The sequence below is a fragment of the Poecilia reticulata genome, chromosome 9, assembly GCF_904066995.2.
Source record: "Poecilia reticulata chromosome 9, P_reticulata-male-v2, whole genome shotgun sequence".
NCBI classification, from domain to species: domain Eukaryota; kingdom Metazoa; phylum Chordata; class Actinopteri; order Cyprinodontiformes; family Poeciliidae; genus Poecilia; species Poecilia reticulata.
In genome coordinates this window covers 14,841,887-14,865,934 of record NC_088838.1, presented here as the reverse complement: position 1 = coordinate 14,865,934, position 24,048 = coordinate 14,841,887, and the positions used below count along the sequence as shown (strand labels likewise).

Genomic DNA, 24,048 nt, shown 5'->3' with positions numbered 1-24,048 from the left:
CCTGCAAAAGATTCCTGAGGCTTTTAAAAACTCCCAGCCTGGGTCATTACTCAAAACCGCAATCATGGGTAAGACTGCTGACCTGACTGCTGTCCAGAAGGCCATCATTGACGCCCTCAAGCAAGAGGGTAAAACACAGAAAGAAATTTCTGAACAAATAGGTTGTTCCCAGAGTGCTGTATCAAGATACCTCAGTGGAAAGTCTGTGGGAAGGTAAAAGTGGCAGAAAACGCTGTACAACAAGAAGAGGTGACTGGACCATGAGGAAGATTGTGGAGAAGGGCCGATTCCAGACCTTGGGGGACCTGCAGAAGCAGTAGACTGAGTCTGGAGTAGAGACATCCAGACCCACCATGCACAGGCGTGTGCAGGAAATGGGCTACAGGTGCTGCATTCCCCAGGTCAAGCCACTTTTGAACCAGAAACAACGGCAGAAGCGCCTGACCTGGGCTACAGAGAAGCTGCACTGGACTGTTGCTCAGTGGTCCAAAGTACTTTTTTCGGATGAAAGCAAATTTTGCATGTCATTCGGAAATCAAGGTGCCAGAGTCTGGAGGAAGACTGGGGAGAAGGAAATGCCAAAATGCCAGAAGTCCAGTGTCAAGTACCCACAGTCAGTAATGGTCTGGGGAGCCATGTCAGCTGCTGGTGTTGGTCCACTGTGTTTTATCAAGGGCAGGGTCAATGCAGCAGCTATCAGGAGGTTTTGGAGCACTTCATGCTTCCATCTGCTGAAAAGCTTTATGGAGATGAAGATTTAATTTTTCAGCACAACCTGGCACCTCACAGTGACCATGGTATTAGTGTGCTCAGTTGGCCTGCCAACTCTCCTGACCTGGACCCCATAGAGAATCTGTGGGATATTGTGAAAAGAAAAGTTGAGAGACCAAGACCCAAAACTCTGGATGAGCTTAAGGCCGCCATCAAAGCATCCTGGACCTCCATAACACCTCAGCAGTGCCACAGGCTGATTGCCACCATGAAGCATTGAAGGTTGCAAAAGGATTCCTGACCAAGTATTGAGTGCATAACTGAACATAATTATTTGAAGGTTGACTTTTTTGGTATTAAAACACATTTCTTTTATTGGTCGGATGAAATATGCAAATTTTTTGAGACAGGGATTTTGGGTTTTCATGAGCTGTATGCCAAAATCATCAGTATTAAAACAATAAAAGACCTGAAATATTTCAGTTGGTGTGCAATGAATCTAAAATATATGACAGTTGAATTTTTATAATTACATTATGGACAATAAGGAACTTTATCACAATATGCCCATTTTTTGAGAAGGACCTGTATATGGTCCTTGATTATATGTATTATATATATATATATATATATATATATTTTTTTTTTTTTACTAGATAAACCAGACAAAAACATTTTTTTGCGACGCGATAAAAGTTGGGTAGCTCTTGAATTGCTACAAAATAAAGCTGTATTTCCCTCAGCCCACTGGCTGCAATGTTGACATCTTGAGATGCCATGAGACCTAAATTCTGAACATCATGGCATGGAGTGAATCCCAGTTTTTCATGTCTGGCATATAACCATTCATTTAGCTTTTAAACTGGTTCTATTGATCTTGTGTCCACACAGAGGGATAATCAGTAGCCTAGCATCATGACCTGTTTGTTCTGAAGATCCTGCAGCTTCCACTTCTCTTCCTAACATGGCGCCTCCTCACCCTGAATCTCAGACTCATGGGAGGAACCACAGAGCTCTGTTAAGTTAAAGCTCATCTTCTGAAATTGGGAGGTTCCAGAAGTATCACCTCAAACCAGATGTTGGACTGGATTTTATTTCACTGTCATTTGTGAATGTTAGCTTCTCATTTTCAACAGTGGAGCTATAAAGGTTGAAAAAGGTTATTATTTTGGAGAAAATCTCATCAACATCAATATTTCCACTAAATAAGAGGCAAAAAAAAAGTTTGATAAAAGAAAAGCCTCAGACTCTGAGCCCAACAGCACCAAACTATTTTTTTATATCAGACAATTAATTTAATTTCACATCATTATCACGGTAGAAGCCATTCGTTTGTTAAATACTTAAACATATTTGCCGTGTTTGATGTTTGTTGTAAATGACTTAAAGTCACAAAGAACGAGGTAATTAGTCCAAGTTTGTCGTTTATTGAACGTTCAGAAATTACAGCGGCTGTGATGCACCAAGACAAGGGTAAAACAACCTGAACACGTGATCAACTCTAAACCACTCGCACCTTTTTACTCTCCGTCTCTGTCATTTAAGCACACCCATGCCATGGCAACCTCCTGCGCTCCACAAGCCGACCAGAGATTACGTTAAAAACATAACATTCAGTCCGTTACGATATTAGGTTTTCAGGCTTGATATTTATTTTGCGATCATTAATAAGTGCTCCCTGAACACAGCGGTGGTTGATTAGTTAATTTTAAACTCCTGCTCTTCTGGTTATTTTGGTAATGGAACCGAAATGCATAGAATTGCACAACACCTTGTTGAAACAATAATTACTGAGATTATTATTGTTGTTGGGTCATTAATTTGAACACGTTTTCTTGATTTATTTTGTTGTTCTTTAATAAAGTTACGAACGTTTTAAGCAAGCCAGAGGAGGATGTGCTGGTCTCAGCGTCTTGGCGGCGTTCAGTTTGTCACCTAATGCCGAGATCGACTCAAAACCTTCAGCCATCGACGTATTGCACCTCTGCTCTAGCAAAGCATTAAGAGTTCAGAAACAGTATGAAATGGGGAAAAAAAGCTATTTATTAACTGATTAAGTCATGTTTTAGATCGTTCTTGAAAAACTAATCAGTCATGGCTGATTAGTGGGTGCACTCATGGCTGCACAGTGAACCTGTTGATTTTATACAGCAGCCAGCCGCTCCCCTCTCTTGCAGGTACTGCGTACCCCGCTAAATCTTTTAGGGGTACACAGTACCCTACTGTACCCCCTTACTTTCACCCCTGGTCAGCCTTGTGTACATGCTGCAAAACCCCTTTCTCTGATTTGCTACAGCTGGTTCACCACAATGGAGCCTGCCATGAATAATCAGGCTAGTTAGCATGTCCATCAATGATGGCAGATACAGTTTTTCTGGAACAGTATGGTGTTTCTCTACCATTAGAACATTGAGCAATGTCTAAACGAGGGTGATTGTCAGCATTAAGACAATCTGTCTTGATCTGATTGGTTGTTTTTGACCAATCAGAGAAGATCATTTTTGCAGACTGGGAGGAGGTGGAAGAGCTTGATTTTTTTCATAGATTATCCATGTCATACCATACTATCACAAGATGGTGACAGTATGAACAAATATGTAAAGAAGTATATTTTTTGAAAGAATTGCCTACTACAGCTTTAAGGCCCAATATATACAGCTTACCTCCAAAAACAAGCTGATTTATGGTTTAGTTACTCTTTAAGTTCATTGAACCCTCATGAGAAATTTACTGATGAGTGAAATACCAATTTCATTCATCTATTTAACCACCAAATAGTTTGTAAGTCGGCAGTTTAATTGGGATTTTTCACACTAAATTTATTAATGCCTTTTAAGATATTTATTGACTGCACAATCAAAATAAAAAAATAAGTTAACATATTTTATGCCTTCTTTTCTAAGAGCCCATTGTCAGAGCTGTCTGGGTGAGCCATCATTGTACTACTCTTTATTGTTAGTTTATAGGCTAGAGGCTATTGAACATGTGTAAAAATTAACATTTCAGTATGAATATCTTGCTGATCTACCAATTAGCTGGCAAAGTTTGTGATAAAAACTTTGTGATAAAAACTTTCCTTATATTGATGATATAAGGAATATCATCAATATCCCTTATAATGATGATCAGTACCCCATGTGTGTTTACACGTGTTCTGTAAACTTAACATAAGAGTATGGACTTTACATTGAGACCATCACAGATAAAAATACCCAAAAGCCTACTAAAATAGGCAGAGATAAGGCATAGGTAAAGGTTTAGCTAACTAGAAAGGAAAAGGCGCTAAGTGAATGGCTGAAAGTTCACAGCAGAGTTCAGGTTAGCCAAGCACTGATTTGGGCCCTCAGCCAAAACAGTGATTGGTATAAGCTCCTGATGGTTCCGCTGTGAAAAGGGATCAGAGAAGCAACAGAGGGAGGGACGGTTGAGAGGACAGAAGTGGTGATTAGGAGGTGGGTGGTTTAGGGAATAACCACTTGAATGGCCTGGACCTAAAATTCATATTTGACCTTAATTAACAAGCTTTTCTGAAAACCAAAACAAACAAACAAAAGACACTGCAAGGAGAAGGCACTGTACATGGCACTGACTTTTTTGTAACTTCATTGTACTCATGATATATATTAAGAGTAGAACTCTGGGTTCTAAAAAAACAGATATATAAAAACCTGATATATACTAAAAATACTTGAATCTATCTTCAGAAAATAAAACAGATAAAACTTGATGTCGATATCCCTACTTCTAAAGCTTGCAAATACTCCAGGTGTTTCTTTAAACATTTTGAGAATGTTTAATGAAAATACATCTACAAGAAGATATATTCAATGACCCTTGACATAAACACATATTTAGCTCATATGTTAGGCTTGATACAATTAAGATATATTGTTACACCATCTAATTTTACACATATATTTTATGACTGGGGTCAGAACACGTGACATCTTCTCACAAACAACCATGTACAATATGTATGTGTATATTTCACGGCCTGTATACATTCTGGGAACTCATTACAGAAAAAAATCAATACTTGGCATTGGTTTATAGCAGACAGCTTTTCATCACCTTGCGACCTCATTTTATCCCCTCTTATTTCAAGCTGGGCACAGACACCAAACACACGAACACAGACAAAACCACACAAATCAATACAGTCAGTGTACACAGTGACCAGGTAATAATCCTTATGAGTATGATTTAAACACGACTCAAGATGTGGATACTTTGGATGTATCCATATCCCTGACTTGGTATGCTCTATACTTGACAAGGAAGGCAAAATTATGGACCTGCACAACATTATATGTTTTCTTCAAATGTGCAGTTATTATACAACATGCAAGTACACTTCAGTCATGCATTACTGTATGTTTTTTTTTTTTTAAAGACAGGCCTGTTTGATTAAGATATCAAGCTTGAAAGAGACAGGAGGAGAACTTGGTGTAGCACCACTGGGTGTTAAAGAGGCAAATAAGAAGATGTCTACAAACTCAAATACTAACACTTATACTCAAACTTTCTTTTCCTCCACCATAACCTCTGCTCTTTCTGTGAATAAGGTACACAGCAAGTTTAAAAGCCAGAGATTTGAGGCACACCGGTGTCTGCATGTGGGAATTCTTTACCTCAATACCTCTCTTTATTGACTTGGGCTTCTCTTTCAGCCTTCCCCCTCAAAGCCAACAAGCAGAAGAGTTTGCAAACCTATGCTCAAAAGTGATCAATTTTTAATTTCTCACAACTTCTTTAACTTGTGTCAAGAAGATGACAGCTCGAAAGAGGCATTGGGCAGCCAGAGGAACTGGAAGAGAGAGGTTGTGGGGGCAAACGGAGGGGAGTAGATGCTAAGGGAAGAGAACCAAGAGGAGACTGGAAAAAGTAAGCAATCATTTTCAATCATTTTGTGTTTAATGAGGTTTGTCTTAAAAAAATACTGCTTACAAAGATAATGCCTATGCAACTCATTTCCAGTGATGTATTATTACAATTATATATATTTATAAACATAGCAACCATATTTATTGTTCATTCTATAGCTTAATTGGGTAGCAATCAGCTGTTGACTCAGCTCTTTGGCTTACTGTTTTGCAATTCAAGGTAATGTGGGTGGTGAAACTAGCTGTTCCAAATTAAGGAATATTTTACTGCTGCTAATGTGGCTTAAATACCTTGTTCCACAGCTGGGTGGGCTAGCACCTGCTACAAGCTCTGCTAGCCTATTGCAGCTCAGTACGGCACTGTTACTAATTTTCTGATTCAATTAGCATGCCTCAGAGATTACCAGTCTAATTGCAAACTACTTCACAGCTACCTCTCTGATTAATCGCTGCCCATCTGTGGACCAATGATTAAAGGCTTTGGTGTGAATCCTAAATACTAGAACTACATAAGCTTGCACTCTAAATGGTCACTAAGACACTAAATTTAGTCATATGAAAAAAAACCAGAGCTTTATTTTCAAAATGTGTGGAAAAGAGAAATGCTAGTGAGGAATAAATCAGGACACCCCACATTTTGTCCTACTTAAAATGGTGAAAAATGGCATATAATTCGATGCCTATAGTACATTTCTACTCAGAATTTTGAATAAGGTTTGCTTATAATACTATTTGGAACATCATTACTGTTAGTCTGCAGTCCAACTTTCTTTCCTTCTTATGTGACTGCAATGTATTCTTATGTAGTCACCATTTAAAGCATGTTGAGTGCTATATAACTAAACTTGCCTTGCTCTATTAAAACCTCAGGCATTTAATTTGGTTTTCTCCACACTGTTGAAGTACAAGTGAACACCGCAGTGAGGTGGAAAGAGCTGTCTGAAGTCTTCAGAATGACAACTGTGGGCTATTCTTAGGTGAATATTATTAGGTAAATTATTTGTACATTGGAACAAAGGGTGTATTTGCCATCAAATACAACATTAAAGAAAAAGAAAGCACACAGTTAATGGTGTGAAACACATAGCTGAAAGTGTCATGGGTCAGGGATGTTTCTTTGCAGCAGAAACAGGCCGGTTCACAATCATAGACATATATATAAAAAAAACAAAAAAAAACTGAAGCAGAAATAAACCCTGGAACATGAGAATGACCCAAACCTGTAAAGACTGGCTGAGAATTAATAAACATTAAGCCTTGGGAATAATCAAAGCAAAGACCTCTGGCTCATGGAGGAGCTGTAGGGTGACTTGAAGAAGCATTTAAAGGCAAGAAACCCCTCAAACATCCAACACTGATTGGGGGGAGTGGCAAAATAAGATGGACGTCTGAGACTTGTAGAAGGCCGTAAGAAGCAGCTCACTGGAGTTGTTTCAACTAAAAGAAGTAAAAGTTAAAGGTTGCAGTATCACAACCTTTTCGTCAGAATTACAATTGTTGATACCTTATGTTAATGATTAAAACAATACTACTTTTGATATTTATCTATAATTATATCACTTTCCACTTAAGGATTGAAAATAGATTAGACATTGATATGTGGACATTTTAAGAAGAGCTGAATATTTAATATGGTGTCCTAGTTTTCTCACACGACTATTTGATTATTGTATAACAATAATTAAATAGCTTTCACAACCTCCCAGAAGAAATGTCCTTAATACAATGTCCTTAATCATGTGCCAGCATGATTTTAAGCATTATGGGCAAACATATTTTAAAGGAATAAAAGGTTGTGTCCGTTACACACCTAATAACCTCAACTAACATCCACCAATATAAAGCATTTGAGTGATATGCACAGTTGCACTTTTAATATTTAAAGGTGAATATTACTAGCCCTAAAACATACCAGATAAACACTGACAAAACACTAAGGCCTTCTATCTGTGCAAGCATATAGAAATACAACTGTGGATCAATACTGTCGGTTAGACTGCTTCTCTGTTTTCCTAACCTCTACCAAATGAAGATGCAGTCTAGACCCTGAGATCATAACCCTAATTGAGATCCTGTAGAAAGCCAAACACCTCTCCCAACCAAACCAGATCAATAGCCGACTGTCGTCCTGGCTGTTGGCCAGTGTTTACTTGTGTTGACCTCTGGAGCTCACAGCAGTGAGCACCAAACAGATGTCAGGAGGAACAGAGAAAAAACACTAAGATAGAGAAGATGAGGGCGGACACTTGACAAGCTGCCGAGAGAATGCCAGAGATACTGCTATCAAAGAGAAAAGGAGTAGGGTCAGAGAAGAGGGAAAACAAGGGTAAAGGGAAAATGAGGGGAGAGCAATAACAAGCGCTCAAGAGGAGGCAAGTGAACAAATATCAAAAAGAAAGAAGCGGGGGAGAAGTGAGCACAGAGCTTTGACAAGGTGAGGAGCACAGAAAGCCGGTTAAAGGAGTGTAGCTGATGCAAGACAAAGAGATCCCGATGAGGTTATAACAACAATCAGTAAGCTACAGACTTCCAACTATCATAGCCAGGACTTGTTGCCCTCAATCCCACACAATCCTTTCTCTGTTCTCTAACCCAGCCCTATTGACAAAACTAAAACCAAGGTCACAGCAGTGTTTACACACCTTTTAGTTCAAATTACATCACCCAAATGATGGCTCGCTGGGTGCTTTAGACTGTCACTGAGAGCAAATGACCTGGCTGCCTGCCTTCACACAGGAGAACAACAGACAGAATGCAGGAGCCAAGAAAGTGAAGGGAAGGTTGGAGGGAAATACGATGTGTTTAGGGTCAACTACAGTCACTTGCCAATATTAGGTATATCTTTTTAATAGACTATTTACACAAAATGTTTTTCAACCAACACGTATGGCTGCAACCTAATACATTCAGAGGTAAAATGAGCAAGAGAGAGGATTCGAGTGATTTGGGATGATTATTAGCATTAGACAAGCAGGTCATAATATTTGAGTCACAACTGATCTACTGGCATTATCATAAACAAAACATGGGCAGCTTGATTCAAAATGACAGAAGGAATACAGTATTTCAGATAGCCACTTGCTACAATTACAATACATAAAAATACTATCTCTTACTATTCAAAGAAGAAGATAGGCCATGGCAACAAATAAACACACCAGAGGCTACAATTCATCCAGGTTAATCAAAATTAGACAACAAATTAGAAAAAGCTGTCTAGTTGGATAAGTTTTCATTTCTGCAACATTTAAAAGGCAAAGGAGAATTTTTAAACAACATAAAAGCATCAATTCACCTTAACTTGTATCAGTGTTTCAGGCTGCTGCTGATTGTGTGGCTCTGTGAGGTAGTCTCTGGCTGCACTTGTGTCAACCTAAGTACTGTTGCTCAATATATCTACCTCCTTATAACCAGAGTTCCTAGAAGATGACAACAAGTTCCCTGTACATTACTCATCACCTTCACCAAATCTGAGTCCCATCGAGCACTTTCAGAAATTGATGAAATGGAAGAATTACATCATGGATGTGCAGCTAACTAATTGCCAGCAACTGTGTGATACTATCGCATCAACATAAGCCAAAAACCTGCCTGAATCTATGCCACAAAGAATAAGGGTAGTGAATGCAAAAGGGAGAACAACCCAGTACTATTTAGATGTACCTAATAAAATAGCCAGTGAATGTTGAGCAATATAGAACCATGACAGGGTATTCCACGTTTGACCTTTAAAATGGTATTCAAAGCCCCTAAAATACATAAAGTTATTATTTCCTGATAATATTTTTCTTTTTATGACTCTATAGAATCTTCAAACAGAAAGCATAATGGACATTGCTGCTAGAATCCAATAATGATGTATAACTTGCTCCCTGCACAGGAATATAATACCGATATGTCAGGCCTCTGATTTGGCCACAATTTGCATGGTTATAATAGCTTATCGACGGGCTCAAGGTTGCGCAGGGCCAGGCTGCTTCACTATAATGACTGCCACGTGCCTCCAACAGTTTATTTCAAGCTTCTGCGACTCAGTCACCCCGCTCCGTATCTCATCAATATCCAATCTTGATCCCTCCATCTGCATCCTGAAAAAGTCCCCGCTAACATGTCTAGCCCCTTCAACCTCACCTTTACCTCCTCTGTTCCTCTCTGCTACTGTTTTTTATCCTTTCAATATCATACAAGCATTTCCAAAAGAGATCAATACAATCGTAATTCATAAGGCTTTCCAAAATCTGATTGTCTCAAACCATTTAGCCATAAAACAGCTATTGATTTTTTTCCAAGACCATGTGGTGCCCACCTTATTTAGCATCCGTGTAAAAGCACTAACCTTTAAGTGTCAAAAGTAGATACTATTAATGAAAATAAAGCTGAATTTATTTGACCACAGATCAAGAGGCCATATAATTACCTTGAAAATCAGGTGTTAAAAGTAAAAAAAAAAAAAAGAAACTATTCACATCTGTTTCTGTTTTAATTAAAACTGTTGAGAATATTTTTGAACTGCACTGCATATTAATAAGTAAGCTTTAGTTGACCAAATATTAATAAGTGCATCAAGACGACATCTGTTCCAAATCTTTAGAATTTAGATCCAGGTTTTCAAACAAAAAGGTTTTACTCTTGCATATGTTTCTATGCTATAAGAGAGCACAGAACACTTCATTTCACACTTTCATGTATATATCTAGAAAGAGAAAAAAGGGAATAGCAGTGGTCACCACACTGAAACACTTTACCTGAACAGGCATGCAAGAAAACCCATGATACATTATTGTATTTCTGAGGTGAATTTGATAGTTGTTCATTGTTCAGATCTCTCTAGATCACCCAGAGTTCTGGATCCTAACTTATGCTCTTGATTCTAATCTTTATAAGACAGGTTTTCTATAAGATTTAGATATGGGGACTTAGATGGGCTGGAAAAGAGGTTAATTTTGTGTTTAGTGTGCTGACCATCAATCTTGCAAAAAGTTTAGGAGACAATCCTTTTCAGACAACGGCCGCCAGATTTTTCCTTAAAAGGTATCGAATTCCTTTCACTCCAACACATTTTCCATGGCCTTCAGGATAGAAACATCTAAAAGATACATTTATTTCAAGTATTTTTGCATTTATTCACCAGGGGTTCCAATAATGAATGCTTAATGAATGGTTTATAATCATGTCCAGTCAGTCTTTTTGTAAAACGTAGCACGGTTATAATAGAACAAAAAAAAACATATAAAAACAAATCCACAAAATGGAGAAAAACAAATATTTACATTCCACACACTTCACAATATAGAAGGTGAATATCACGTTTTACAAGAACATTTTAAGAACTATTAAGTTAATATGCAAGATTGAAACAAAATTTGATGTACAAAGGGGATGCAAGTTCCAAGATAATCTTTAGCTGTTCATTATTAAAGCTTCATTTCTCAAACCACTTGAATTTATCAAATACTGGTTTTAAAAAGCATAGAGCTAATAGAAAGGTTGAGAACTTTCAACATGAGACATATTTCCACATAAAGCATTTTGTGAATCAATGTCAAATAGATAAGTTCAGTTTTTTTCTATGAAGCTTAGTTATTGAATGGACTTTTTCAATATCTGCAGAGTAGAATAACAAAATCTAAAAGAAACCTGAAATGGGGATTGAATTAGCTAGAAGCACCAAGTGACAACTGTCAGGCAGAGTAATATCGTCTCTGGATTGTTTCCGCAAGCCCATTCACTAACACGAGTTCACAATACTTGATAGTATGATGGTTCCAACACTAACATTCTCTGAATCAGTGTCAAGGGTACTCCAGACATGGAAACTGCAGTGGAAGGAGGTTTCCAATAAAAAAGGTCCTTGAACAAACAATGTATTTAAGAATCACTAGTGAATTTCCTTTTCATCAAACAACAGAAAGTTAGACTGATGCAATGGGATCCCAAATAATGTTTGCTTTCATCAAGTGAGGAGGACTGTGAGGTGCAGGACTAAAGGGGAGCAATCAAGACATAAAAACCTCTAAAGATAGCTAATTTATATAATATCATATCTCTGCCTTGATCTGTTGGTTTTATAGGAGCATCATCTAAAGTGTGATACAATGAAATAAATTTGAAGGAGTCAGACTTCTTGCGCTCTGGTTTTGAATATTTCATTACTTATTTAGTAACAATCACTGTTTTCTCTCAAAGTGTTTTTATTGAGCTTTTAGTCATAGTAAGAATGACTGTACAGATATTAAACTACCTGGTTTTAACCATGTTGTGGAATTATTTAAACCTAACCTAAAGTGTACAAAAGCACACCACAGATTGTCATCATTTCGCACGCAAAAATCAAGCTGACATGGAAAAGTTTGTGAAAAAGCCAATTAACTTCATAAACTCTACATATATAAAAGGTTTAGAATGTAAAGAGAAAATATTTATGGCTTTTCACTTTAAATTTTTTGTTAACGCTGCTCCAGTTTGATCACAAACCTTTCACACTGGTAGGACAAATCAACGTCTAAGCATTCCTATTTGGTTTGTTGTGAAGCCATTTCTGTCATATAAAGAGTAGGAGGGATTAGAACACAAGGAATAAAACGAATAAAAAGGGGCGGTGGATCCAGGCAAGCAGTGGTCCTCGCTCCAGAGGTCAGTGTCAAGTCAGCAACGTCAGATCCACTGTGGGCACTCAGCTGGAACTAAATGTGGACACCGAGACGCCAACTGGTAGACTGCTGCCAAGGACCTCTCACCCCGCAGCGCTTTCTGTCTCTCCTTTAGCCCCGTGTCTCAGTAATGAGCGGGAAGTCTCTGCCTCCCACCTGCACCCGAAGTCTGCCACATCACATCCTCTTATTCCATTCTGCACTTATTTAATCCCTCAGCTTAACATTTTTATTGCAGCAAATGGCAGAATAAAGGAGGGGATTAAAGGACAGAGCGTTGAAATTTGAATCCTCCGGAGTCGTCTTACTCATATTGTTAGAATTATTTATAACCGCAAACCTGAATGTGTGACTGAAGAGTTATAGTAAGTGTGTTTGTGCGGAAGAACAATCTCTGGCACATGCGAAAGACAATGGCACTGCTGAGCTCGAAACATCTGTAAATGAGCTGGATGTCATTTAACACACACACCCATTTGTGAGTCCCAACACATGACGGAGCAAATAGGATTACAGTATGGATGAAGACACAGAGGATCAGCCAAACACCATAGTATCAATTCCATGGAGAGATGTGGTTGGGGTTATGGCATGAAGCAGGCAGATGTGGGAAGGGTGGGGGTGAGGGGTTTACCAGGGGCGGGGCAGGGCAGCGGATTAACTGGTCACAGGTCAGACATACAGTGCAATGATCTAATGGCTTGTGCACATCAGCTTAGCTCATGTTTTCCAAAAACAAGATAGAGAAATGAGGCCAGGATTCAAGAGATGAAAAGCACCACAAATAGCACACCGGATAAATGAAATGCACCAAAGTTCATGTAGTTCAATTTTTTTTTCTCCTCCTCTCCCTCTGGAATAGATCTTTGTTTATCTTAATTCCTCAGGGATAGAAGCTATGAGAGCAAAGCATGTGATACACACATAAAATTTTCTATTCTCAAACTGTAAATACATGTACTCTAGTTTTGGCATTTTTTTTTTTTTTTTAGAATTGTATATTTTTGTTTATAGCAAAAAAAAAAGGACGTTTTGTTCAAATACGGTAGCATGTGCTGCTGAATCTAAAGGGGGAATTGAAATGCATCTAACCTTTACTGTGTAAAGATTCAAATGGTGTGACATGACCAGCATGCTACATGATGAGCTTCAGCTATCACTATTTGACCAACCACGAGTACTTTGTGTCATTTGGTAATCATAAATCAGAGTAAATAAAGACCACATGTTGGATATGTCATTATAATATACATGTCACCACTTGACCGTGTTCTGCTACATTTATGTGTAATGTTTGTGCATTGGACATAATGCACAAACATTATGTTTGTGCATTTGTGCATTGTGGTGTAAGTCACTTTTATCAAAAGTGACTTACAAATGTTGATATACAAAATGCAATTAAGATCACAGCTAACAAAAAGCTACTTAGAAGGAAGACCTTCTAAATTCTAGACCACTATAGTCTAGTTCTTTCAGAGGTGACAGAGTGACAGTGTGGAGGGAAATGTGCACAGTGCAGGATGTACAGGTTAGCTGCTAGGGCAGGAAATGCTCTTTGATGAGCTGCTTCTTCAAGAGTTTCTTGAAGACAGTCAGAAATGATTTTGATCTGGTAGTTATGTTAGATTATCTCACCAAGAACACATAGAAAGACTCTGGATTGTGTTGAGCATGGTGTAGGCACCCTGACATTGTGGTTGCAATGTGACAAAATATACAAAATTTCCAAAGCGTTTGAAATCTTTTGCAAGGCGCTGAAGACATTAGAATAAGTCAGTGTGACAGTTACATCAAACAGCTATGCCATATTCTTTTTTGCATAACATAGAATGCATTAAAATATATTATGATTGAATTGAAAGATTAGGGGCAATTTTAAAGAAATCATACAAATGCACACAGATCTCCACAACTATTTAATACAATGAATTTTACACCAGACTACATTCAAATTTATACAGTGAAAAAAAAAATTCAATTTCTTTTTTTTTTTTTCTTGCATTCATTCACACATTTTATTCATTTCTCTCCTGGCGGCTTCAAGGACCTGCCTGTGCGACAGCGAATGGGTGATCCTGGGGCCAGGGAAGGGCTGGAATGCCAAGCATGGGTTTAAGCTGTACGGTAACATCTATGTCAAAAGCCTCGTCGTGTGTAAAGCTAAATCACTTGAGCTGTTCGGCTGTTGAGTAGGAACTCCTCAGACAATCCAATAGGAACACATTCAACAAGGTCCACGGGAGCCAGGCTGACATGTGACCGGCTGCAACACCTCAAGGCTAAAGGTCAAGTCAGATTTCAGCAAATCTGAGCAGGCAAGGCATGAGCTTATACTCAGGGAGTGAAAGGAGCATGACTTGGCCTCCAACCTTTACCTACTAAGACCCTTGAAGATTTTTACGCTGACCTTGAGTTGACTCGTTCATCTGGGATGTTAGCTATACTAATTACTACCTGATAGCCTCCTGGTGCCAAATGCAATTCACATCCAGTCAACTCTCCAAGAATGTGCCACACTGGCTGGTGCCAACCTCCTTTAATGCTCTTGCCGTGTTTCGGGCACAATGTGCCAGCCAGGCTAATGTATTTTCTTTGTTTGAGATTGTGATATTTGGGTCTCTGGGGTAAAGTGGTGTCCCACTGGTGACATCTGAGGATCAAGCTGGGATGCAACCTGAAATGAGGAGATTAAAATAGTGCCAAGGGATGCATTCAGAATCTGTGCGTTAAACTTTGATCCCGCAGCTCTTCTTGCTGACTTTAGTGGCAAAGATATTTAAAAGGAGGACCACGGTGATTCAGTTTATTTGGACATAATTATAGGCACAGAGGTTTCTCCTAATTCAATTTCTCTCTACATCAAGGTCTATTTGCACAACCTGGTGGTGACCTCCTGATTTGCATGTTTGGCTTACTGTCTGCCCCCTGGGGTGCTTCTGCATTTTACAACGGCAGCTAATCATATCTTGACATCCAGATTTGACCCAGATCAATGTAAGGATTGGTATGAGTGGTGTGTGTATCTTTGGGGTTGCATCACTAAATGTGTCTAGATGTTCAGTGCCATCTCTGATTGTGTGTGTGTGTGTGTGTGTGTGAGGATCTGCAGATGTAAATGCATTCTTTGTGTATTTTTGGGCCTTTCTTTGTTGATTAGATAAGAGATGTATCCTGCAGAAGGTGGACACACTGGAGAAGACAGGAGTGGCGTTTTTCCATCCACTCCGTAGCTTAGCCCTTAGAGGCTCACACAAGTGATAACTAGTGTGTCTCTAAGTCATTCTGATAACATGGCGGTACACACCGCCTACTTCCTTGTAGTAGGAAGATACACTTACAAGTGTACAAGATTTTCTGTCTGCTTGAAATGTATGCACTGGTCGTTCCACAACAAGACCACAACTTTAAAAATAACATGATGTGAGAAAATCCCTAAAGATCTACAAAGTAATTGACTAGTGACTGCATCAACCCTGATTAGTGTCTCAGTGATCTGAAAAAATAATCTGGTGTTTTTCTGATCCTTGATCTACTAAGTTGCAATAATAATAGCATTCTCCAGTGCAGACGATGTCACTGAGTGAAACTGACTTTTTTCAATACCAATACGGTGTAGAAAGTCAGTAAAAAGATATGAGGTAAGAAGCTTTTATAAAAGCAATTCATTTTCTAAATTATTTCCCACATACAGTTCACTGAAGTTTCAATACAGAGAGAAAGAGAGAGAGAGAGAGAGAGAGAGAGAGAGAGAGAGAGAGAGAGAGAGAGAGAGAGAGACATAGTCCACATGGCTTCATAGCAGTAAAAAACAAACTGCTTAGTTATACACTGAGCAAAAAGAAAGAAAAAGCTGAACTTTTTATTACATTGGCTCAGATACCAGATCGATTTCAAAGCTGAAAACTTTGCTGACACAGAGGTTGGGGGTCACTTGGGGCTTCACAAAGCAGTGACATACCATGGACGGTCACAGGATATTGGTAGATAAACAACCGGAGCAGGAAAACAGTGTTGAGGATTAGAAGTCATTGCATCAGTGAGGGATCAGCACATCCTATCTCATTAGTTCCTGGCACAATAAGCAAAGAAACCGTCTAAGCACTTTCTGCTTCCTAGGCCACAAACAAGTCATTATTACACCTTTGTATTGCTTTTCATTTTCAAAATAAACTATTTTCTACTTCTGCTTTCATATTTCTCACCTGGTTACATTTCTAAACAATATTCAAGCATAAATAGGTTTTATTTCTAAGCACAAAAATCAACGCTTTGCTTTTGTATTAGTAATGTTCACAGTCGACCCGAAAACAGAACCAGCCTTCTTTATCAGGCTGTGGAGCCTTCTTAAATTCCTGGCTCTGATGCTGATGATGCTCTCAACAACAGACTTGTTGAAGATATGCAGCATCTTGCTGCAAACCTACAAGGACCTTAGCATCTTCAAGAAATGCATCCTGCTCTCTCCTGTTTTAGAGACGGCTTCTCTATTGTGTCTCTAGTCCAGTCTGTTGTCCAGGTGAACACTAAAGTATTTATATTCCTCAAGAACCTCCACTTCTTCTCCCATGATGGAAATAGGGCTTGATCTAACCTTGTTTCTCCTGAAATCAACAAATCATCTCCTTTGTTTTGTTTACATTCAAGATGTTTGTTCCCACACCATGACGCAAAGCGTTCCACCAGATCTCTGTACTCAGCTTCTTGTCCATCTCTGATACACCTAACAACTGCAGAATCATCTGAATATTTCTGTAGATGACAGAAGTCGGACTTGTGCTGGAAGTCTGAAGTGTACAGAGTGAGAAGGAATGGTGAGAGTACAGTCCTGTGTTACCACCGTCTGTTTGTCAGGTAGTCATATATACAGGTGACTGTTAAGGCTCCCACCTGTGTCTTCTGGAGTTTCTGACAAAGTTGATCAGGCTGAATTGTATTAAATGTCATGGAGAAATCAAAGAAAATGATCCTCACAGGGCTGCCTGTTTTCTCCAAATGACAGAGGATTTGTTGAAGCAGGTGTATAATGGTATCTTCAACTCCAATTCTATGGCGATAAGCAAACTTCTGTGGGGCTTAATACACGCTTGTCTGCTTACTCAGGTGGGCACACCTGAGTTTTCATCCAAATGGGCACACCTGAGTAAGTCTCTCCAGGACCTTTCTGATGTGGATCGTCAGGGAAAACAGCTCCATAGTCACTAATGACTGATGGGTGAGATTTCTTTTTTTTTGTTAAAGTGAAGATGATAATATTACTTACAATTTCAGGTACATTTTTTAGAATCCAAAACCTCTTAATAGAACATTTCAACAAAAACCTTTACTATACCTTAAAATAATACTCCCTGCTTCACACTTTTAGCCCAGGTTCTTTGAATAGGCCTATACATTCCAGTCATATTGTGCTACCCTGCAATTCAGTTGACAAGTGTTTGTTTTAAAGAAGAAGAAATGGCAGACAAAACCTAACCAACCACCATCACCTAATTTTTTTAAGATACTCTCGTCATCTCGCCAACAGTCTTTGTGGCAGTAAAGATTACTAGCAAAGGGACTCTTGCATGCCAGTGACAATTGTGAAAGACAAGATGTGATTTCTTAATGAGCGGATAAAGACACAGGGAAGATATCGGATAAAGACAGCAGCTAAACTCATAATAGTAGTTTATGTTCTAGGACTCACTGTGTTTCTCTGGGATTATTGGATTAATTGCACACCAGGGAGTGCATTTAAAAACAGTTCATACCCACAAAAAGGATGTATATTATTCAGGGCTATTACTTTGATGCTATGTCACCACCCTAAAACTATCCACAATTCCACAACAATTGGGATTAAAAACATGATAGTAACCTTTGAGGTTGCCATCGACGCCCTTGATTACTACTTCTGTGAAGTTGTACATATATGATGTGCATGTTACTTTTCTCAGTAGTTGTTGCATGTCGAGCTCAGAGGGAAAGGCTGGGCAGATTAGAGCATGTATCGACTCAATGAGAAGAGGCCATATGGGCAAATGCGATCCATGTCCATGGAGCGCTAATCTGGGGATGCCCTCCGAGCGACTAAAGATGGACACTACATGCAGAAGTTAAGAGGCTTGAGGATTGCAAAGCAGCAGGTGGCCAGCTCTGCTGTACCTTGCATAGGAGCGCCCCCATCTGACCCAGATTACTGATGGAGGATATAGACTTGATCATGCAAGAAGGTTTTAAACATTTTCATGCCATGCAGTAAATTGAAACTATATGTGAAACTCTTTCAAAGTTTACAATATAGCTGACCACTGAGTGGTAGGTTATCTTAAAGTCACACTTTAATAGAAATGAGCTAAATATACAGAATGATAGAAAAGCTACAGTGCATGGAAAGGATATCAGTTTGGGTACAACTAAGTCTTTTAGAGAATGGTCGACCAGCTTTCCAGTCTTCTTGAAATAAGTCTCGTTCACTTCAAGTTCAGTTAAAGTCTTCACTCAAATTATTATTTTGCTTTAAAGGATTTTTTCTGCTCTACTGGCCTTTATTAGGTAGTGAATCGACAGGAAAGCAGGTTGTGAGAGAGGGGGAATACATGTGGTAAAGGTCAAGACTTCAACCATGATAGCCGCGATGAGGACTGAGGCCTCTGTACATGGATTGTGTGTTTTACCCCTGCACCGCTGCCAAATGAAAGTTCTTGCCTCAAACTTTCACTTGACTTTAGGTATGGACTTTGACTGGGTCACTCAAATAAATATGCTCTGATCTTAATCAGCAAAGTAGTTCTTGGTACATTGTAGGTAGACTGCCACCGTTGCATCTTTACAGCCTCCAAATGTTTTTTCTTCAATTTTTGACCTACATTTAGGTGTATTGTTCTTTCTATCAACTCTGATGAGCTTTCATGCCCCTGCTGCAGAAAAACATTATATCCACCACATGATGCTACAAGCACAGATGCTATGGTGGGTTCAGAGAAATGTGAAGTGTTAGCTTTCTGGCACATTTAGTTTTTTCCACAGTGGTTAAAAAGTTAAAATGGGGTCTCATCTGACCAGAGCACCTTCTTAAACATGTTTGCTGTGTCCTCTACTTGGCTTGTGGTAAACAGCAGAAGGGAGTTCTTGTAGTCTTGTTTCAATAATGACTTTTCTTCTTGGCATTGCTTCTATTAAAGCAGCTCCTCCAGAATTACTGAGAGCCTCCTGGCAACTCTGATAAATGCTCTTGTTGCTAGCCCTGTCTGCTATGGAGACAGACACGTCTTGGTAGGTTTTTGCCGTAACATAACTGTTTATATTCTAACCCTGCTTTAAACTTCACCACCACCCTGAGATGTCTTGCTGTGTTCCTTGGTCTTCATAATGCTGTTTCTATAACAAACCTCTGAGCCCTTCAAAAAACTATTTTTAAGCTAATATTAAAGTTGGACAAATTAAATGACACATGAATGGGATTTTTTGAACCGGATTTTATTGAGGGATATCAAGGTAAAACAGGCTTGCAAAGGTTTTCTGATTTTGATTTGGAAGAAAAAAACAACAACTGAACCTTTTTTTTCTGCTTCATGACTGCATGATACGTTGTGATGGTCAGAAATCACAATAAAGTAGCCACATGTTTGTAGTTATATGACAAAATGTAAAAAGTTGGCAAAATCGCAGAACCTAATAAAGAGTGAATACAAAATATCTGGCACTAAGATGGTAATGAGACTAGAAAAGCCCAATTCACTGTGGAAAATTGTATGAGTGTTTCACTGAACGTTGTTGAACTTTCATTTATTGATCAAAAGTTTTGGAATGCTTTATGCTTCTATTTGTTTTACCTGCAATGCTGGTTATTAGTTTGACTTACAGATGGCAACACAATGCTCTGTAAAAAAGGTTTACATGGTGCAGAGGTGAAATAAAAAACACACGGTTTCCCAGACACATCTCTAGTTATAATCAAGATAGCTCAACCACCATAAAAAAGTAATATGACAAAATCTGATAAAAATGCAAAATAATTAACTGTTTGAAGCTGCTTGTTGATGCAAAATTAATGATTAACATTCATATTTGAGAGGCAGGCAGTGGATGGGCTAAGCCAATGTCTTTTTGTTTGTCTTTTTCAAGAAAGCACTGTGCTTTTTCAGAAGGTCCTTTTTTGGTTGCAACACACAAATGGGATTTTAATTTGTGTTATTTTTGCTTTAGACCTAAATATTAATATTGCGATCATATAAATTTTTTAATCAAAAGTAATTATAAACCAAATCCTTATTACCCCACAAAATTAGGGACAATTATTTCTATTAGCTACACCAAGTCTTTAATCCTTGACATGAGCTCTTTCCACATTATTATGATTTAGTCTGCAACTAATGTGACCCAGACAAAAGCATGAGACAGCCTCAGTGAATCCAGGTCAGAGGTTATAGAATAGTTTGCCAGAGTTTACCTACATATTTCCTGCAACATTAACTGAACATGAGTTGGCTGAGCTGAGAAAACATTGAAATACATACAAAAACACAGACAACAGACGCACATATTTGCAAGTGATCTTCGACCGAGACCGCCAACTTCCACCACACCAAGCTGAAAAAACAGTGGTGGGAGGACATGAGGTTCATCCGAGTGAGCCTAGATTTCCTTTTAAAGATTTAAGGCACACAAACATCCATCAGATGTGGCGTGTCAGTAAGTGTGTGTGTGTGTGTGTGTGTGTGTGTATGTGTAGTGATGAGGTGCAGACAGCTAGAGTGTTTCATGGTCAGCAATGCGTGGATCAGGGAGGTGAGTGTCACAGTCTAGATGAACCTAGAGCAGGATAGAGCCCATGGCATGGCAGCGCATGTGTCAACACATTTTTTCTTTAATAGAAGCCACTCCTTTTTGTCTCCGCTGTGATGTGGCAGATTGCTAAGTACATTTGCAGATATACTGGCTGTAGGAAAAGAGAAGAGCACAGTCAGCTGCCAGTACATCACAGAAAAAAAGAGATTGTAATTCCTAAAGATTGGATAAGTTTTGCAGCTACCACTTTTTCTGAACAAGATCAGTAAGTTTAAATAAAATCCTAACTAGCATTATAGAAAATACTCAGAAATGTGAACCACTGTAAAATAACAAAGGGACATATCAACTTATATATGTTGTGACAGGTGAAAACAGAAGGAAGTCCCTTTCTGCAGTCTATTATGGTTAATTGCGGCTTTAAGCGATATTGCTTCAGGAGAGCAGGGATGGCAATTAAAGTACAGGTAAGACATTAACTTACTTTTGTTAGCCATTAATCAGTGTTTACATTCAGAGAGCTCTCCCTTTGTAATTAATAATCAGCTTGGACAATGAATAATCACCTAAGAGGAAGTGATTTGTAGGTGTGTGTGTGTGTGTGTGTGTGTGTGTGTGCATGTGTGTGTGTGTGTTATTAGCAAAGGGGCTTTCCCACCTTTGAAAGAGCAGACTCTGTGATCAAACAACCCATCAAAAAAGATCATAAACCAAAACATTCTCACTGCTGTACACAGCACAATGCCTTCTTCATTCTGTAATTATTCATCTATAAAATGAACGAATTCCAAAGCCATAGTAATATAAAAATATTGTTTTACTACTTTCTTCAGACCAAACACATTTTACTAATACTTTTAACTGTAATTAATATAATTTGTTTTATTTGGACCACAATACATTTTAAGCTGAATCATATTAAACTGATTTGTTCTGGAACTGGTAAATGGTATAGAAAAAAACACTGCATTATGTTTCAAATTGTCATTGTAATATTATTGCTGAATATTGGCACTATCATCAGGGTCAGCTGTGAGCATCTGCAGCAGCCTTACTCCTTCCAGCACCATGACGATACAGTAATGTTAACCATGCAAAGTGTGAAATTAGGGCACTTGGAAATGATAGTTAACATTGATTACTGAAAACTCTTTATGATGTTAATGTTCCAGACATAGATGCTTTGGTGATGTATTTTTGAAATATTGTGCAGGTCAAACACACAGTTGAACTTCATACTTGAAAGTCAGATTTTCTAAGTTCCTTGAAAGAAATACAAGACAGTCATAAGAAGCCTGATTTCTGACTGGGAAATATGAGAGGTAGATAGACACAAAGAGTTCGAGGAAGAGAAGAATAAGAAGAGAAAAAAAACTAACGCTCACACTGCAAATAAAGCAAAAGGAGGACTGATCCTTTATCCCATTTCTCCATGATGCTGCATGACCAATAGAAGTTGAATACTTTGCTAGCCCACAGACATTTTAGCACGGGTCTGTCTGAACATATGCCATTCTCCACACCAGCCCCAGACTTGCCTCAGGCCCAGCTCTGCCTGGCTACACACAAGAGCAGTAGTTCACATTGTGATGTGAGCCCCTGGATATGTGTGCACGCATGTTGGGCATGACAGCAAGGATTCACTGGTTTATTTTCTGTTACTGAGAGGCTTTATCTTTAGCCCCAATTACCAACACTTACACATACACACAGGCAAACACCATGGCAACCGAGACAACAGCAGCCATGGTGGCATTTGGCTTGACTAAAATTCTGCTCCACGATGCCCTGACAGCCTTCCCTCAACCCTCTCTCAACCTTGTCACCTCTGTTGCTCTGCTGTAACTCTCACCACAATGGTCGCTGCCTGTGAACCTGCCAGGCTGCCAAGGACACAAAGATGACTGAGGCAACCTTTGACATCAGAAGCTGCCACCAAAAGACCAGAGACAAGCTGAGTTGGCAGCTCTCTTAGCAGGCTAGAGACCCAGATCTTTTCAGCCCAGTTAAAGTAGCAGGAGTCAACATAGCACAAGTCAATAGTGCACACACACCAAAACGATAATGTGTCAAACAGCTCTGTGTTTGGACAATGTTAGGCACGGCAAAAGTTTTAAAATTGGTGACCTCGGTACTTTGGCTGTACCGCAGCTGTCATTTGACTGACAGCAGTCGCTGAGAAGAGGCCGAAGTTGGGAGAGTGAAAGAAAATGACATTTGAACATGAAATAAAGCAGTGATTTTGTTCTGAGAGCTAGGTGACATTTCAAGGAGCTGATTCACTGGTAGATGTTCAGGCCAACCACCCACACTGCTTCTTGTGGAACAAGCCATTTTCAGTTAAAGAGACGAGATAGCAATGTTAAGAGATGTACTCGCAGACATGTGGGGCATGTGTAAGATGACCTATACATTCACTATGATGTCAGTGAGCAGCTTTGAAGGGAATAAAATCACAAGGTATGAACCTCCGAAGCGGTGATGAAAATGAGAGAGTGAGAGAGGAATGCACAGCCCCCTGCAAAAGTATTCATACCCTTTAGACCTTTTCACATTTTGCTTGGTTACACCCATAAATTTCAATGCATTTCAATGCAGTTTATTGAGGGTTTACATGACACAAAGAGGACTGGGTTTTAAGAAGTTTTTACATATTAAGTTCTGAAAAATGTGCCTCAGGGGCTGCACAGTGGCACAGTTGGTAGAGCTGTTGCCTTGCAGCAAGAAGGTTCTGGGTTCGATTTCCGGTCTTTCTGCATGGAGTTTGCATGTTCTACCTGTGCATGCGTTTGTTTTCTCCGGGTACTCCGGCTTCCTCCCACAGTCCAAAAATATGACTGTCAGGTTAATTTGCCTCTCTATATTGTCCCTAGGTGTGTGTGCATGGTTGTGTGTTCTGTGTGTCTCTGTGTTGCCTTGTGACAGACTGGCGACCTGTCCATGGTGTACCCCGCCTCTCGCCTGAAACGTAAGCTGGAGATAGGCACCAGCAACCCTCCCGACCCCACTAAGGGACAGGGTTCAAGAAAATGGAT

The 24,048-nt window shown here is 39.1% G+C and overlaps 1 protein-coding gene across 3 annotated transcripts in view; it reads right to left on the bottom strand.

Moving 5' to 3' along the window:
- The window catches only part of arb2a (ARB2 cotranscriptional regulator A), a 161,480-nt gene that overhangs the window by 22,556 nt on the left and 114,876 nt on the right, over positions 1-24,048 (bottom strand). The window contains exon 11 of one of the 3 annotated variants that reach the window (XM_081610587.1): positions 19,684-21,164. The exons of the other annotated variants lie outside the window; for them this stretch is intronic. Within the exon in view, the coding sequence (XP_081466713.1) occupies positions 21,028-21,164 (137 nt within the window). The 3' untranslated portion in view covers positions 19,684-21,027. Of the gene's footprint in view, positions 1-19,683; positions 21,165-24,048 lie in introns of those variants that run through there. 3 annotated transcript variants of the gene reach the window in all.